Source organism: Vicia villosa, linkage group LG1, assembly GCF_029867415.1.
Source record: "Vicia villosa cultivar HV-30 ecotype Madison, WI linkage group LG1, Vvil1.0, whole genome shotgun sequence".
NCBI classification, from domain to species: domain Eukaryota; kingdom Viridiplantae; phylum Streptophyta; class Magnoliopsida; order Fabales; family Fabaceae; genus Vicia; species Vicia villosa.
In genome coordinates this window covers 151951839-151971770 of record NC_081180.1, presented here as the reverse complement: position 1 = coordinate 151971770, position 19932 = coordinate 151951839, and the positions used below count along the sequence as shown (strand labels likewise).

At 34.6% G+C, this 19932-nt stretch overlaps 1 protein-coding gene across 3 annotated transcripts; it reads right to left on the bottom strand.

The window, feature by feature from the left end:
* Positions 1-14609: 14609 nt before the first annotated feature.
* On the bottom strand, positions 14610-18461 carry LOC131619108 (uncharacterized). 3 transcript variants are annotated; one of them, XM_058890250.1, is made up of 7 exons: positions 18121-18461; positions 17554-17697; positions 17306-17376; positions 17082-17220; positions 16854-16936; positions 15756-15846; positions 14610-14893 (listed from the first exon to the last, which is right to left on the bottom strand). In XM_058890250.1, the coding sequence occupies exons 2-7, from the start codon at positions 17635-17637 to the stop codon at positions 14705-14707; spliced, it is 657 nt and encodes a 218-aa protein (XP_058746233.1). In that variant the 5' UTR covers positions 17638-17697; positions 18121-18461; the 3' UTR covers positions 14610-14704. The 3 variants fall into 3 exon arrangements, 2 of the variants coding, with proteins under 2 accessions (XP_058746233.1, XP_058746239.1); XM_058890256.1 differs by lacking the exon at positions 18121-18461 and having other exon boundaries at positions 17554-17847; XR_009288930.1 differs by lacking the exons at positions 17306-17376; positions 17554-17697; positions 18121-18461 and having other exon boundaries at positions 16854-16970; positions 17082-17295.
* Positions 18462-19932: the final 1471 nt, after the last annotated feature.

Below are 19932 nucleotides of genomic sequence, written 5' to 3'. Positions count from 1 at the left end.
TGCTAAAAGGCGTCTAGTTCTACTAAATTTGTGGTGGCGAACTTAATGGCTCAATGGTGCCATTGGTTTTGATTAAAATGGCTCGTAGCTATGAGAACGATGATTCACCATCCTTGTGCCTTAACAATGGCACATTCGCGTACATGCGTCAAGCCTTCAAAACGATGGTTCTATAGGATCCTAAGCATGAGTATGGACACATATAGATGCATAATACTGATTCAAATGGCATAGATAAAGAGTTTCGAAATTTAAAAAACCATACAAACTATTGAAGATGAAGGAAGATGACCAGGAGCGCTGCAAGCCTTGAGAACAATTGGTATGGGCTCCTGATGTCTTCAGAGGGAGAGTCAATGCTTGCAATCAAGTGAGTATGGTTGTGCATGAAAAAAACCTTATGCCTTAGTTCTTCAAAGTTTGTAACCTTGAAACCCTAATGTTTTTTTACCAAATTCTCGTCCCCCTTTTAGCATGAGGTTGTTAGGTATATATTAGAGAGCAAATTAGGTCAATGATTGGGCTTGGACCTTAGGTTATTTCATGAGTTTGAAACTTTAGTGAATATGCATGAAATATTCCTATTTTAGGATATTTTTCCTTCAAGACCATGATAGCATGAATTTGGATCATTGTGAAATGTTAGTTAAGCCCTTGGATGATTAAAGGTGAACCTATATGGATTGATCCAATTATTTTTATATTTTACTTAATTTATTTTCCTTTTAATTAAATAAAATTCAAATAAATACAAATAAAATAATAAAAATATGAGGATGGGCTTAGAGGTCATTTTTTAGGTAATGAGTATGTTTGGAGTCAAAATCCTAGGCCCATTGGCCCAAAAACCAAATTTTGATCAATTAGGGTTTCATGCACTTCTTGAAATTTGACCAATTTGTGAACTTCATATCTCCCTCAATTTTAACCCTATAAGGTGTTCTTGCCCATTTTGGAAAGCTTAGAGAGTTCTTTAAATGATGCTTATGGTTTCATCTCAATTCATTCTTCCATGTTCATGTATGCTTCATTTGAAAATTATGACTTTTGGTTGACTTTTAAAAAGACCTATAATGTCATGATCCATATCTCTCAAATGAAGCATTTATGGGTCTTGGGCTCAACATCAAAGTTGTAGATAATTGAATTTCCTTGAGAATGAGCTTTGGTTGGGGAATTTCTAATGAACCATGTGAGAGTTATGATCAATCAATGTTCAGTTGAAAGAAACTATGAGTTTTGTTGATTTCTGAACTTTTCTTGATGAATCATGATAAACTCTTGATCAAATGATGAATGTGACTTCACATGCTTGATGTTGACCCCAAATCAAGAGTTTTGACTGTAGGTTGACCATAGTTAACTTTTAGATCAAATCAGTCGACTGTTGATCATTTGATCTTTTAATTGAGAAATATTGAGCCATGAGGCTTGAAACTTGACATGGTGATACCTTGAAGCATACGAGGAAGTATGAATACAACTTGAGACTTTAGGGCTTGATTTTACCTTGAGAGAAGCAAAACCCTAGTTGTAGGCTTGTTGCTTAGGAGACAGATAGTCATGCCTATTTCTTGTGTGGCCTTGAGTAGTTGAAGATTATGTGAGCCAAAACTATCTTGAAATATGATGGGAAAATTTTGGGGTATGACACTGAGTCTCACCCAGATACATAACAGCATGCCTGCTCTAATACCAATTGAAATTCTAGTATACAAATCTCAGATGTCCTAAGAGATTCTGAGAGATTTATCTCTATGTAACATATAATAGTAGGGTAAACATGATTTAAAACAAGGCTCTAAAGTAATTTAAAACACAAAATTGTTAACCCAGTTAAGTGTTCAACAACACCTACTCTGGGGATTACCAAGCTAGGAAGGAAATCCACTATTAGCGGTATCAATTCAAAGAGAAACACCTCCGGTTTGAAACTTCTCACTTAATCCCTACCAAGTGCAATTTCTACCTAAGAACTTCCCAGATAAGAGAAACCCCTTTCACTTTCAATCACCGCAATGATGTCTCACAATAACAATCCCAGTTACTGATATTGACAGCTGTTTACCACAATATTCAATTTTAAGTGATACTAGATTAAGAACCTCTTGTTTAACAAGAACACTTGGTCTTGATTTAAAGAATCGATCAAGAACAATAGCTCATGACACAAGCAACACACACTTAGATTCCTGTATCAATGATACCTAAGTGACATACATACATTCAATACTTAGAAGCTTAGGAATGCATGAAAGAACTTATAACTCAAAAATAGTCCTACTCTTCTATCAATAATGATATTAGAGAGGCTCACATTAAGCACACAAACCCTAACCTATTCCACCGTAAGTTCTACTCTAGAATCAGGTTTGTAGTCTTTTATTTAAAGCACACATCTGGTCTGGATTTGGGCTTCAAAACACAACAAGGAGACTCTTGAAAATCTGTACAAGATTCTCCATGAAAATAGGTCTCCAATCATTTGTTTCCTAAATATTTTCCATATTTAGAAACTATGAGTTCACCTTCAAAAACAGATAAAATCTTTCATCCTCAAATTTAGTGCTACATTGGATTGCATAATATTCTCCAAATATTCTGCATCTGTTGAATCTTAAATTGATCCAACTGTCCAGCCCAACCAGTCACGATGTTGAGTTACTCTTCATAGGACATGTTGTTCGACATGTTGCTTCAGTTGATAGAGCATCTCAAATCACACATGTTTGTTTATAAAATAGGACTTCTTGCTTAACCTGTTCTTCTCAGCAAGTTAACACATCCTATTTAACATATTGCTTCTATATTTGTTTTACTTAAATTAATGTCAATCCTAAAAATAGAGAACTAACAAAAAAAGTCATGAAGGGAATGCCATCACTTGAGTGGCACCCATCATGGACATGATAGAAAGATTATCATCTGAGTGATGCCTATCATAACGTTGTTAACTAGAAAATTCGCCCACACCCAGCCATTCAGTTTCTCCACTCCTCCACTGTCTCCACTTCTGTTGCACAACTTGTGGGAGTACCATAGTGAAATTTAGTCTATAAATAGGAACTTAGCTCACAATTTTGGGGAGGCAAGCTTTGTATTAGAACTAGATTCACTTGTAAAAGCATAAATAACTCATATTGAGGTGTTTATGCACTTTATTTTCTGCATAATTCATAGTATTGGTTATTGTATTTTCATACTTGTTGTGGATTTACTTTTATTCCATGCACCTTTATTTCAAGCCAACATTGTACTAGTTCAAAAGTCTCCCTTTGGAGAATTTATTCTATTCAAGTTTCTACTTTTATACAATTTCTAGGTTACTGATTTTCAGCTTGAATGCCATGAAATATCATTTTTATGTACTATTTTTATTTTATCTGAATAAATATGTTTAGTCCAGAACATGAGGACCGTCATACCGACATGACTCGTATAAATTCCAACTGTAGGAAAATTTTTATAAAATCAAAATATCGATTTTATGATTTGAAAATTTAATAAACTGTAAAAAAAATGAATAAACTGTAGGAAAATTTAATAAACTGTAAAAAAAATAATTTTTATGATTTGAAAACTCTATTTTTAACGCAAAAGATTCACTACAACTGTAGGAATCTAAATATCGATTTCGGCTTGAAAGAGCGAAAATGATATTTGACTAAGGAAAATTCAAATTTTAAAATTTTAAAATAGTGAAATCATTTTCTAAATTAAATAAGAAACTACAATTTTTCAAAAAGGGATTAAAAACTTGTAAATTGTATCACGCGAAAGCGGGCGTTTACGATCTGATAACAGACATACGAAAGCGAACAATACCTTTAACTTAGTTTTTCTACTAAAATAATTTTCTCGTTACAATAAGGTGATGAAATTTATAAGAGTAAGAATAGTATGTGGAAATCATGTTTCGGCCTCTCGTTTTTAAAATTGCATCAAACTGGTATTTTTCAATTTTGTGCAAATCAAACAATTCAAGACGTGTCAAATTAACACCTTAGTATCAGATAACGGTAAATGGTTATCAGTATATGTGTGATCGATAAACATTGTATACAAAAAGCGGTAAAGTAATTCACATACGGTAATTTGTGATTGGCTTCTACTGCTGTAATGCTCAATTTTGATTATCAACTTTGAACCTTTGAGCATGTTCGTCGCCAGCTTATCGACAGAGCAACAATATCTAGGGTGCTTAAAACTTTGTAGTCTCGACTGAGTTGATGTAGATCGGCACCATTCTTTGGTGTCACTAGGAACCTTCCCTGACAAAAGGTAAATGGTTATCAGTATATGTGTGATTGATAAACATTGTATACAAAAACCGGTAAAATAATTCACGTACGGTAATTTGTGATTGGCTTCTACTGCTGTAATTCTCAATTTTGATTATCAACTTTGAACCATTGAGCATGTTCGTCGCCAGCTTGTCGATAGAGCAATAATATCTAGGGTGCTTAGAAACTTTGTAGTCTCGACTGATTTGACGTAGATCGGCGCCATTCTTTGGTGTCACTAGGAACCTTCCCTGACAAAAGGTAAGATTCCTTTCCCTCCCCCTATAATTGTTTTCGTTCGGAGCAGACATCTTCAGGCTTCATCTCTTACGCTAGTTCCTAAAAGGGTGTGCGCCAGCTATAATTGAAGCGTGTTCACCAAGTGAGGAATCTTCATCGAAAAAAAGGTCTTTGTCGTCCTGCATATGAGTTATAAGAACCTTTGCATTCACAATGTTTCTCATAGTTAGTAAATTATTTTCTAAAATTGTACAGAATGTTACTGAATATATATCTTGCTGAGAGGACGATAACACGAATTTATATCATATATTTAGCTTAAATTCCATAAATATTATTAGCACTTTCATTTAATTATATTGTTTTATTATGGTATTATGCGGGTATTTGTGATGTTTCAGGTATTATGTTCGTGTTGAAAACTATTTGTCAAAAGAAGAAGAAATAGAGAAAAATCAATTTAAAAGACAAGTAAAAGATGAAGGTGAAACATTAGTAAAGGATGGAGGTGCAAAGAACATCTGGCCCAGCCCAAAAGGGTGAGCACGTGGCCCACCCAAGGAAGAGAAGACGCCCGTCTTGGGCCTGAAGTGTGGAGGAAGACCAAGTAAAGGAGTGGAGACGTCCGTCCCCCACTCCCCTTGCCACGTAACATGACCCACTCAAGAGGAGACTAGGGGTGTGCAAAAAAACTGGTTTACAAGAACTATTAAAATGGATTGGATCTTATGGTTTGGGTACCATGCACACCCCTAGAGGAGACGCCCGTCTCCTAGATTGTATGCACTTGAGATGCACGTCTCAAGCCACTTTTCCACAACGTCTCTTTTCTGGTCACGTTAACACGCGCTTTAAGGAGAAAAAGGAGGAACATAAAAGACTGAAAGCGGAGAGTACTTTGCAAACCTATTCCTATAAATACCAGTGGCAAAGTACTTGAAACGGGTCCGAATTTCTGCAACGAAACTCTGCCAATTTTATTTTTTGAATACATTATTTTCTTCGCAATTTAATTTTCCGTTATTCTTTTCTCACAACAATTTCTACACCAGAAATTGTTGTGAACTTTCAATAAATCTAACCTTACGTTAGATTTTTTTTTTATTCCTTGCTCTACTATTTTATGCCGAATAATTTTTTGAAGAACGATCCAACCGATCTGTGGTGGAAGTTCTAGTACTCGAAGATCCCAAGTTTAATTAATTCATATTTTATTATTCAGGTTTCTATTTACTGTTTTAATTATTATTGCATGATATATTGTATGACTGCTAATATGCCTATTATTATAAACCGAACCATTTTATGCATGTTTAACCATATCAATATGTTTGGCTAATTTAATTAAGATATCGGTATGTAGAGTAAGTTAACTGTAGGGATCCGAAATAAGTTGGCTTAAATATGTTTTATTAAATATCACTTGTTTTTGGTTTTGTGTTTAATTTAATTCGCTAAAGTTCTAAAATCAATAGAGCGAGAGTTTAAGACTTTAGGAGTGATAAAGGTTAAAATCAATAGAGCGAGAGTTTGAGATCTTTAACTGGATAGTAGACATAGAACATTAGTTTTAAGGATGGAGAAAGCGTATTAAAACTAATTAGAATTTATTTATTTTCAAAAAGTGTTTTTAAACTCGACGCGGGACAGCGAGAGCGTACGTTAGGGAATACTAGCATGATCCGAGTCAACAGAGCGATAGTTTGAGACTATGAGATTTAAGTAGGTAACGTCTTCATGAAGCGAGCATTTTATTAAATATGATGTTTTCAAAAAGCTTTTCTAAATCTAATGGGATGGAGAGAGCGTACATTACGAGTTAGGATAGTAGTCTAAATCAACAGAGCGAGAGTTTGAGAGAAGGGCTTTTAAACGACATAGTTAATAGAGATTTTTAATTAAATAAGAACCACAGCCAATGGACCTTCGGATCACCTAAGTTAGACGAAATATATACTAATATTCGTTTATCATTATATCCTTAGAATTAATATTTTAATTTTCCCGTTAGAAACAACCCAAGTAGTGTAGCCTTAGCTTTACATAGTAACCTTAGATAACGGTAGATCGATTCATAGTCCATATGGATTCGATATCTTTTAAAACTACACGACACGACTGTGCACTTGTAGTTATCAGATTTATAGACACGTAAAGTCGCAATCAGAGGACTTCAAAGGAATCATATTTTACTCCTCTTTCTTTTTTTCCTCGACTAACTCCATAATTAGGGATTATTGATGGAGAAGTGTCTATCGGCTGACTTCCCTTTTCCAGAATATGTGTATTGGGTGCTGCAAGCGTGTTCCTCCTCTTCAGATTCTTGAAGATTGTGCACGTATCTTAGGATGTTTCTTCCATGTATATTTTCCTGAGGCCAGTTGTTGAGAGACCAATATCTAGGCGGCTAGTTTTCCTACTCATGGCTGTAGAAGTTATGTCGTATTTGAATGAATCCTCACGACGAGTTCTTATGAATGGTCGATTGAGTAGTTTATCCATATCGGTTATTTACCTTGGAGCCAACGTTGGTCTCCAACAATCCTCTGAAGTTTAGTCGAAGTTGTGTCTGAAAGGGAGGTCGAAATCTGCCTTCATGAATCCGACTAGACTAACCTCAAATAAGGCTTTCTCGGAAATTACCTTTGAAGAAATAGTAAAGTTTTTTTTGAAGGAGGCATCCTTAATATAAGCCCTTCTAGTCGACATCTCTTTCCTACTATGACATATCCAAGTAAATCGACAAAGCCACAAAGTTTAACTTTACCAATAAAGGCCTATTGCGGACGTCTTTGACGACTCTCCTATACAAAATTATCAGAAAGATGAGGCTACCTTTCTCTCGTCTCCTCGTTTCCCATTGACAACGTGAGATATATCATTCCACAAGGGTGGTTTATCGAATCGTCAGAGGCCACTAGATCTCTTCCCTCGTATGCACTCTGATGTAATTAACGAGGATTTAATTTCTCGACTGTGTTAGGAAGGAAGTTGTTACGCGAATTCTGCCGTCTACGAGAAATCTTATAAGTATTCTACCTATGACGGTTTCTATGATACCTAAAGGAGTTTATGTGCTCGAGGTTCTATTTATCTTCTCAAGACCTAGACATCTAAATGCCACTCGATCTTTGTTTCACAGTATTGTATCAATTGTTATTTCAATGAGGTGCTCTGATGGAGGATCAATGCATGATTTTGCTGTGTTGTGGATCTCATTGACGATGATCAATTGAACTACAATAGAATCGCAAGATCTAATATAGGTTTTCCTTGTAATGTATGAGGTTCCTATATACTTTTCTTGATGGTTCTGATAAATATCTAGCTTTGGACCGAGAATAATCTATTTGTGGAAATTTTCAGGAATTATGAGTCAATTCCCACATATTTTTCTACTATTCTGTATTAGAACTAGAATTGGTGTTGATCGATGATATAGGACCCTGAATCGGTGGTGCTAATCTCCAATGCGGTGGCTCGGGATGGACGTGGAAGGTTAGCACTCCAATGCTAAGTCAATTTAGAGTCCAAGATGAATATAGTCAAAAGTGGATATCAAAAAAATGTACCATAAATCTCACATTTGTTGACTTTATAAATTGAATTATTTTTATTAGACTTGCATCAAGTTGAGTCTTCTCTTTGGGGCCTTTGGTCGACCAACAACAATAACAACATCAACAATAATATCATCATGAATAACAACTTCAACAATAATAATAATAACGACAATACTATAATAATCATAATAATAATAATAACAATAATAACAATAATAATAATAATACTAATAATAATAATTGTTGTGAAAAACGATGTCAAGAACAAAATATAAAAGGGAATTAGGGGAGATAAGGAGAACACAAAAATTGGTTATAACTGCTATTCTTTCACTTTCTCTTAAAACTAGATTACAAGTTTACAAGAATAACAAATAACCTCTCACACCCTAAATTAGGATTTGTAGCTTAGCAATGATGAGAGACTAGTATGCTATTTATAATAAAACCTAACATACTAACTAATGGGCTTTTTCCACAAGGCCCATTACACAAGCCAACTTATTAAACAAGCTAACTTAACAAATTAGGGTTTAAACACTAAACCTAATTTAACATGCTAACAACCCTAGCATCTTCGACACAAGCATGTGAACAACCTTCGACTTCATGCTTAATCCTGTCGAACCAAGAAGCTACCCTTCGACCATACTAGAGTTCGATCCAATATCTCACAAATCTCCACCTTGGACCTAACTCTACAACGTCAAGGGAACAAACTAGCTTTCTTCATGCAGCTTTATCAACTGCATGCAGTGGAAAAACTTGCAACTCGACAATGTCTTGGTGATCATATCAGCAGCATTGTCTTCAGTCGAAACCTTCAGCACTTGGACTTCTCCATGCTCGATTACTCCTCTGACGAAATGCAGCCTCACATCAATGTGTTTAGTTCGCTCATGATAGGATGAATTCTTCGACAGGTGTATTGCACTTTGACTATCACATTTAACAGTGATACCTCAACCTTGAAGTTTCAGCTCCTTCGCAAAACCTTCAAGCCACAATGCTTCTTTCACAACTTCAGTTAGGGCAATATACTCTGCTTCAGTGGTTGATAGAGCAACAACCTTCTGAAGTGTTTCTTTCCAACTAATTGCAGTGCCAAACATCGTGAAAACATATCCAGAAATAGATTTTCTGGAATCAATACAACCTGCATAATCAGAGTCGACATATCCTTCTATTACTGCTTTACTATCTTAACCCAAGGCTCCACCATAAATTAGGACTCTATTTAGAGACCCATTTATGTACCTTAAAATCCACTTCAATGCTTTCTAGTGAGCCTTTCCAGGGTTCGCCATGTACCTTCTTACAAGACTTACTGCATATGCTATGTCGGGTCTAGTACAAACCATAGCATACATCAAGGAACCAACTATATTAGCATATGGGATGCTATTCATATAGGCTCTTTCGACATCAGTACTGGGACACTGATCAATACTCAGCTTGAATTGAGGGTTTGTTGGAGTCACAACTAGCTTCGAATTCGACATACTAAACTTTTCGAGAATCTTCCATAGATATGCCTCTTGAGATAAGCATAATTTCGACTTCTTTCTATCTCTTCGAATGTCAATTCCAAGAATCCTGGAAGCAGCTCCTAGATCCTTCATATCGAACTCCTTATTGAGTTCATCCTTCACCCTCGTCACATCTTCAACATTGTTGCTTACTATGAGAATATCATCCACATAAAGCAACAAAATAACAAATGAATTACCAGGACGAAATCTGAAGTAAACACAGTGGTCGAACTGACTTCTAATGAAACTTATGCGTGCCATGAACTTTTCGATTCTCCTATTCCACTGTCGAGGAGATTATTTTAGCCCATACAAAGATCTCTTTAACTTGCACACACATTCTTCCTTCCCCTTTTCGACATACCCTTCACGTTGCCTCATCAGGATCGTTTCATCTAGATCACCATACAAGAACGCAGTCTTCACATCCATCTGTTCAAGTTCAAGATCGAACTGTGCCACCATGGCAAGCAACATTCGAATGGATCTATGCTTCACAACAGGAGAAAACACATCATTGAAGTCGACACCTTCTTTCTGAGTGAAACCCCTTGCAACTAACCTTGCCTTGTATCTTTTTTACGTCACTCCTTCAATTCCTTCCTTAACTTTGAAAATCCATTTACAGCTGACTAACCTTTCCCCAGCAGGTTTCTTGATCAGTTCCCAAGTGTGATTATCATAAAGAGATTTCATCTTATCATCCATGGCCTTCAGCCATTCAGTCTTATTTCGACTTCTCATAACTTCCTTGTACTCTATAGGTTCTTCATCTAGAACCTCACTTGCAGAGATTAAGGAATAAGATATAAGATCTGCATATTCAAGTCTCTGAGGTGGCTTGATGGCTCTTCTCGACCTATCTCTTGACAATAGGTAGTCATCGACAGTTTCCTCAATTTCCTCAGCATCTTCTGCTTCTTCTTCGACTTCATCTGGGATATGCAATTCAACATCAACATGCTCCACCTCAACAAGAATCTCTACCTGTTCCAGCTCTTCTGCACTTCGACCATCATCATCAGTTTTCTTGAAAGCCATTTCAGCTTCAATGAAAACTACATCTCGACTGGTGATACACCTCCTGTGACCTGGCTTTAGGCACCATAACCTATAAGCTTTGACTCCTTTAGGGTATCCCATGAACATGCATTTCAGAGCTCTAGGTTCGACCTTGTCTTGCCTAATGTGAGCATAGGTTACGCAGCCAAATACTCTCAGTTTGTCGAGATCTGGTGGATGTCCCGACCAAACTTCTTCAGGTGTCTTCATATCTAACGCTGTTGAAGGACATCTGTTTATCAAATATGTTGCTGTCGAAACAGCCTCAGCCCAGAACAACTTCTTTAGTCCAACACTAGTCAAAATGCATCTAAATCTCTCCAAAATAGTTCAATTAAACCTTTTAGCCAAACCATTTTGTTGTGGAGTACCTGTAGTAGTTCAATGCCTTGCAATACCAGAGGAAACACAAAAACTGTCGCACGCCTCATTGCAAAATTCAAGGCCATTATCGGTTCTCAACCTCTTGACCTTCCTGCCAGTCTGATTTTCGACCAGAGTCTTCCAACTTTTGAAATTCTCAAAAGTTTCATCCTTAGTCTTCTGGATGAATACCCATAACTTCCTGGAATAGTCATCTACTATGGATAGGAAATACCTTGCTCCAGAATGTGATTCACACCTTGCAGGCCCCCAAAGATCAGCATTAATGTAATCAAGGGATCCATGTGTTCTTTGTTTTCCTTTGTTGAACTTCACTCTGTAAGATTTTCCAAGTACACTGGGTTCACAAAACTTCAGCTTTTCGACTTTGTCTCCACCAAGCAGATTTTGTTTCCCTAATTCGATTAGACCCCTTTCACTGACATGGCCCAATCTCATGTGCCAGATTTCTGTCTTCGATAATGGTTTCGTGGATGCAACATTTGTCGAACCACTTACAACTTCAGCCTCAAGGGTATACAAGCCTTGTTTCTTCACGCCTCTCAAGACTTCCTTCGAGCCCTTCATGACTCTTAGAATACTTTTATCTCCTTGGAAAACATATCCTTTCTTGTCGAATTCACCAAGAGAAAACATATTTCTCTTCAAATCAGGAACATACCTGACTTCAGTCAACAACCTTATTAACTCATCATGGAGCTTGAATCTTACAGATCCAATACCTGCAATCTTGCAAGCCTTGTGGTTTCCCAGCAATACTGATCCACCATCTTGATCACATAATTCCTCGAATAAGTCTTTGTTTGGAGTCATGTGCCAAGTGTAACCTGAATCCATAATCCACTCTCTTCTCGAGTCACTGCTTGAAACCACAAGAACATCAGATGATTCGAAATCATCTTGAACAATGGCTGCATTGCCATTATCCTTGCCTCCATGATCTTTCAGGCGTTCAGGGCATACCTTTCTCGTGTGACCCTCCTTCTTACAATGATAGCATCGAAGGCCCGATGCTTCGCCACTATAATACTTCTGTTGGCCTTTGCCTTTCTTCTTGTCGAACTTACCATCCTTTCGCAAGAATTTGCCTTTAACGGCCAAACCTTCACCAACAGTCGAAGGTTTATACTCCTTTCGTTCATTCAAGTCCTTAGAATACAAGGCTGGTTGAACTTCTTCAAACGTTAGGGACTCCTTTCCATACAAGAGAGTTTCTTTGAAGTGAGCATGTGATCGAGGCAAAGAACATAATAGTAACAGCGCTTGATTTTCATCATCGATCTTTACATCAATATTTTCAAGATCAAGAATCAGCTTGTTGAACATATTCACCTGCTCAGCCAACACTTTGTCTTCAATCATCTTGAATGAATACAAAGCTTGCTTCAGGTAGATCGATTTACCAGCGATTTGGTCATATACAAACTTTCAAGTTTCACCCATAACCCTGATGTCGTCGTCTCCTTTGATACCTGCCGGAGAACCTTATCACCAAGGCTCAACAAAATTACGCTGTGTGCTTTCTCGATTATATTCGTTTTCTCCGCTGCCGTTAATTCAGCATTCATGGCTGCCTCTCCCTTCAACGCTTCCAAGCAACCCTGCTGAACTAGTAGGGTTTTCATCTTCAAGCGCCACAGATCGAAATCATTCACTCCGGTGAATTTTTCAATCTCATACTTTGTTGAAGGCATCTTCTCCACGCTCACCGCACCAATTTGTTGTGAAAAACGATGTCAAGAACAAAATATAAAAGGGAATTAGGGGAGATAAGAAGAACACAAGAATTGGTTATAGCTGCTATTCTTTCACTTTCTCTTAAAACAAGATTACAAGTTTACAAGAATAACAAATAACCTCTCACACCCTAAATTAGGATTTACAGCTTAGCAATGATGAGAGACTAGTATGTTATTTATAATAAAACCTAACATACTAACTAATGGGCTTTTTCCACAAGGCCCATTACACAAGCCAACTTAATAAACAAGCTAACTTAACAAATTAGGGTTTAAACACTAAACCTAATTTAACATGCTAACAACCCTAGCATCTTCGACACAAGCATGTGAACAACCTTCGACTTCATGCTTAATCCTGTCGAACCAAGAAGCTACCCTTCGACCATACTAGAGTTCGATCCAATATCTCACAATAATAATAATAATAATAATAATAATAATAATAATAATAATAAAAATAATAATAATAATGATAATATTGGTCTAGCGATTGAGGCTTGAGTTTTGAAATTGTGCTCCTTTCAAGATCCTGAGTTCAAATTCTACTAAGTGCTATCAATCCCCGCTAGAATATATTAAAAAAATGAAAGAAACTAAGTTTAACACACCGAAAAAAGAACATTAGCGATGCTCTAAAGAAACATAAACGAGAAAACTGAAACAAACAAGTCTCATAAAAATAAAATCACCCAAAAAGATAATATTTAATGTTAAGTTTTTCTTTTTCAAGATTTTTTCAACAAACCCTATCTCTTAAAATTTTAAGAATCAATATTTTCACATATAATTAAAGAAAAAAAAAAGAAACAACAAAATTAAAAAATTAAAATATCACTAAATTTTCACCATTCAATATGCTCAAAGAATATTTATTAAAATGAAGGGATTTTGTAGTATTTTTTATTGCAAAGCTTAGTAGTAGTTGCGACTCAAGAAGTATCTGTTCACATCTTTTCGTGTGGCGGCTAACGGTATATGATTAAGAGTTTCTAAGGATGGACTAAATTAAATCAGTATACAATCTTGAATTCTACTACTCTTATATTTATCATTACTAGTAAGAGACCCGTGCTCCCGCACGGGTAAAGGGTAAATTTATTTAATATGGTACAATTTGAATTATTGAAATTGTAAAATAAATAATTATTTTAAAATTAATTGTATTAAAAATCACACAAAATGAAAAGATTTTACATATCAATTATTAATTAAAATAAATTAAATATTAGGTTGATAGTGACCCGTATGATTAAATATTTTATTATAATATTTATATGTTATTATAGTATTTATATGCTAATTTTGTGTAATATAAATTTATCAAACAATTCCAATATTTATTTTTCAATGTGTTAAATGTTCAAAAATTTCAAAATATTGAGATATTTGTTAGTTTTATTTTAAATAAAACATCAATAAATTCTTTAAATTATTATATTTATTCATTTAAAATAATATTCACATAAAACAACTTATAAAATATTGTTTATTGGTGTCATAGCAATTTACTAATAATTTGAAAAGAAAATAAATTTATATATATGCTTAATTGTCACAATGTACAAATCTATTTATTTCCATCCTCACATCATTTATGCAATCAAAGAAAAGATACAAAATATTAATAAATAAATAATTTTGAATAAATGAAATTTTGATAACTTGCTAACAAATATTAAAACATGTAAATATCCCGTTCCAGTGCTATAAACTGTTTCACGAGGAGTTACAACAATTTAAATGGTTGTATTCATATAAATTGCAAAGACAGTTAAGGAAATTTATTAATATATGCATAAGAAATTCAACAACCAATCAAAATTGTATACAATTCTAAATTATCAGCAAGAGACCATTAAGTATATAATTTTTCAAAACTCTATCTTAATTAAATGTGATTATAAACATGAAAACATCCAATTTGTTGAGACACCCCCAATTCTAAGTGTTATCTTCTGTATTAATTTCATGTCTCCTTCTTCATTATCAGAGCAACTTGAATCTCCTAAAAGCAAGTGGATCATTGTTTCTTTGATCAACCAATTATCAGCCTCCGACCAACCGAAAAGCAGCATGCTAATATATATCTACATGTATAGAAATTGAAGTCATTGTGAACAATGTGAGCATCACAGCTAATATATATCTAGAGGATCAACATTTAAGGGCCTAGTTCAGCACTGATTAGAAAAATAGGCCTCATTAATGGGACACTACGACATTGCAGGGCTGAATAGAAATAGCTGCGACAATATACATAATCTGAATCAATGTACCTAGTGTGAAAACTTCACAGACGAGTTAATGGGACAGGCCCACGGGGCATGGCTGAATATTAATTAGAGTTTAGGCCACCATGTTAATAGACCTCAATGTCTTCCTAATAACACCAATGCAGGGTTATCACATATTGTATGCCACTGAATTCATCCTATTTGAATCTTCAAACTCTACTTATAATCAAAAGACTTCTAAAAAACTTCTAAAAGACTTTTAAACTCTACTTCTAAAATACTTTTAAACTCCACTGAATTCATCCTATTTGAATTCACCCTATTTGGATCTTCAAACTCTACTTATAATCAAAAGACTTCTAAACTCTATTGAATTCATCCTATTTGAACTCTACTTAGTCCTTGGAGTCCATTTGGTATGCAATCCAAGTCAATCTGTATTTGAACTCTACTACATGTTTATATCAAATGTGAAATAGTATTTCCTTAAGGACAGTAAAAGCCAAAGGTTCCTAGTTAGTAGGATGAAATAAAAGCTATGATATTTGCAAAAGTGAACACTCAATGGTACAAAAAAGCAAACATGTTTGGTATATACTGCTAGGACAGTACAATATATCTGACGCGAGCATTAAATTGGACATGGAAAAAGCAAAATTGAACTTTCAAAGATATGTCAGAAAACAAAAGAAAGTGTGCTTTAGTATTGACTTACCGTGTGATCATGTTGGTAGCAATTAATGTTGAAGTGACAATATACTCTAGAGCTGCCCAAAATGATGGCCTTTGTACCATGACCTGCAGATCTGTCGCAGGAAAGGGAAATTTTAAACCATAAATGTTGTTCCCAATGAAACTAATATTGATCATATTAATCGTGGCAGCCTTTCTTTGTATAATATATAAAGAAAAAAACAAACAATGTTGGTCAAAGTATTTAATTGCACATTGTATAACAACCTGTTGCATCAACAATGAACCTGCTGCATTTGCTTGACTTTAGTGGTTTCCTGATATTTAACAAATGATGCATCAACAATGAACTTGCTGGTTGCAAGTGTTTTTCTTCTTAATTGTCAAATGTTATTTCATTCATATGTGTGACTTGAAATTCTTGTATTGATAATAAATTAATCCTCTTATGTTTTTAAATATATGTATTGAATAATGAATTCCATTTTTTGATGGTTCTAAAGATGGATTTCTGAGTTTTAATTTATGTTCTTAGTTGTCTTTGATGGATATAACCATGTGTATGTTTTGACATGTTAGGACAGCCCTGTGTCTAACTTGGTTTTATGCATATGTTTTGACACTTTAGCATAGCCCTTTGTCCTTGACATGTATGGATAGTCTCAAACAGAATACTGATGCCATTCTTTAACTGGCATTCTTTAATAAATCATGGAGAAGAAACATACCCTAATTAATACAACTAATTCTTTAACCGGTTCATATATACCCTAAACATGTAAATAACATAGTGGAGCTTAAAATATATGTACTACATTTTACTCACCTAAATCTATTGATCTCTATAGAAGGTAAGTTTCAAATTTTCGGCATGAGTTTGAAGCAGCATGTATTTGTAATTTTCTAAGCATGTAGTCTTATGAACAAATGATTTAATCTTCTAAGCATGTGATTAAGAATGCATATTGCATTAACAATTAGGAAATACAGATTTCCTCTTCATTACAAAACATGATAAAAATTCAATTGAGGAGTTAAAGTCAGTGAGCAAATGGCATAGTTGAGTCATAATGACAATGGCCAACAAAATAAGGACTAAATAGTTGGATTACATCCTTACAAATTTGTCGCCGAGATTTTTGTTTGAAGTTTTGCAGCCAGGGCACAACCCAAAATACCATCCAAACTTGGAGGCTCTGAAACCTGTTGTAGTCCCAATAGTTATTGCGAAACAATACTATTGCGTAAAAGAGTATAGAAAACAGAATTGAAATCAAAATAACATACTAAATGATATATTGAAAATCCAAATATTCTCACAATACAAACAATGTAATAAGAGGCACACCTTTCCTAATTCAGAGATTACACAGATACTCTTGATCTCACCGAAGCTAGTATAGAAATTGTTAGTAGATTGAATGGATAAATCTTGAGTTAATGATTGTGAAGGGGAAGGTATGTTGGATAAAGCATTTTCTCCCAAACTGAGATCTCAATAGAATAGTCATCAGGTATATATTCTAATAGGAATGATAGTGTTTAAGTTCTTGCAGGTTCAAAGCGCATTACCTAGTTTTGAATTCAGCAACCCGTGGATGCACCAAGTTAATGTGAAGTCGAGACCCGTTCCAAACCTGAAACTGTATTAAAAAGTGACGGTTTAGTAGTTAGAAAATGTAACAGCATACATAAATTTTATCACCGTGTGAAATGCATTAACAAACAATGTGCATAAATAACTAACAATGGTCATAAACCTTCAAATAACAAAAAAATCTATAAAATGTTCTGATTCTGAAACAAACAAATAAACAAACCTTTCCATCCTGCAACACCATTTCAAGGGGTTGTTGTCCATTTTTCTCAAGAATAACCCATAAATCAACAACCCTAATAAGCATTTTCCTTACTTGGTTTCCCGACCAGATCCTTAATGAGAATGGGAGCCATTGACATAGTTCCTGTGGTAGAAGGCAAGTGTAACATATAAGAGATAAAACCAAAACTGTTTGAAAGAGATAAATGCAAAACTTTCTAAATCAAAACGAACAATAGATGCAGATGTCTGGAAACCAACTTTTTAGAATATTTTTGGAAGTATGCCTTTTTGAAATCGATGGAAAAGATAAAAGAAAAATATAAAAATCTAAACTTGCTGTTAAAATAGATAAACGAAAAAGATCAATAGCAAGAGCAAACACACAAATACCATCTATTGCAAACCATGTTAGATCCAAACAAAGGTATTAGAAGTAAGAGTAAAAGCAAACACACAAAAAAGGTTAGAACCAAGATATTGTCACACAAAATATGTTGAAAGATGCGTTTTTTTGTTGAACCGTTCAAATCAATGATATTGCATGAAGAATCCGAAAGGTTCAAACCTGGTGTTGTTGATGTTTGGAGAAAGAGGGTGATGTTTGGTACAGGAAGCTCTCTGGGCGGTGGTAGATATCTCCGGTTGCGAAAAGATGAGAGCACAAATGTTGGTGATGTTTGCAGAGTGACTATTGGTTCTTGTGTTGCTTACAAAGAGACTATATTTGTTGGAGGGAAACGAAATGTTCTGAAAAGTAGAATGGCAAAGTACAAAAATTGAAGACATTGACCAATAGAAGGCTACCAAATGGCATGGATGAATATTGAATTTGTTAATTACAGGAAAGACCTTTTGGTAATGTAAAAAAATTTGAGTGAAAGGGGTAATTAGTAATTTTGGGCTACATTTTAGTATTGGGTAGATAGTTGATTTGTTTAATCCATGTTGATGATGTTGCTGATAATCCTATTTGAATTGCAAATGATTAAAACAATATGTGTACAATGAACGTGTCCAAACCTAACAGAGCAGAGATCAGTTGAAACAGGTGCTGAGTATTGTGTTGTTGTCGCAAACTTTTTCGATTTTGACGTTTCTGTCTTTTGTTATTTGAATTGAAAAATGATAAATACAGCCCGAGGATCTAGTGAAGTTGGTCTTGTCATCAAGTAGCTGGTCCTCTTCCAATCAATTTAAATTAATTAATATTATCGTTAAAATATTGAGTTTTGTATTCTTTTTTTCTCAAATATTATTCTATTCTTTTTTTCTCTCTCTTTAAGGACCTGTTTATTATTATTATTATTATTATTATTATTATTATTATTATTATTATTATTATTATTATTATTATTATTATTATTATTATTATTATTATTATTATTATTATTATTATTATTATTATTATTATTATTATTATTATTATTATTATTATTATTGAAATCTTGGTATTCAGCCTTGCGACCGACTAATTCAAGAGAGATCAATTTCAATGTCTACTAGCGAGGGTCCTGTTTAAAGCCAGAACAAAGTTCTGCATGTACCGGCCCAACACAAGGATTGATATCATCTAGCAGGATTCAAATTTAGGACCTTGAGATGAGCACAATCTCAAGACCCAAGCCTCCACCACTAGGTCAATCCTTGGGGGTTAAGGATCTGTTTGTTTTTTAACATTATTTTATTCTAAATAAATTATTCATTATGGGACAGAGGGAATACTAAACATGGTGGCGTATACGATCATAGGTCTCTAATGTGAATTCTTGTGTTTTTTTTGTTTTTTTAGCAAGTTGAGGGGTTTATAACCCCCGCTATCTTCAAATTTTAATGAACATTATAATTAAGTTTGGTTTCATTTTTGTGAACGAAAAAAGACTCAACTATTTCAAAATTTTTGAGGAGTTCCCGTGACAAGTAAGAAACTTTCTATAAACCATTACTCGTCGTTGATAGACAAAATTGTTTGTAAGATTAAGCATTGGACAACCTAGCTGCTAACATATGCGAGGAGAGTGCAGCTTATTAACAGTGGTATGTTTGCGATCACGAGTTACTGGATGAATTGTTTTTCGTTCCCAAAAGGAGTGTTGCAGAAAATTGAGAGCATTTGTCGTAATTTTCTTTGGACTGATGGTTACGAGGGTAGCCGAAAAGCCCCAGTAGCTTGAAATAGATGTGCAAGCCGAGAGGCTATGGTGGATTAAATATCATTGATATTGAAGTTTGGTATAAAGTTAGCTTAATGAAATTGATGTGGAACTTAAGTGGTAAGGAAGATTCATTGTGGATAAAATGGGTGCAATATTATTATGTTAAGCATAATAATCTGATGGAAGTTCAAGCTAAAGCAAATTACTCATGAATTATAAAGAGT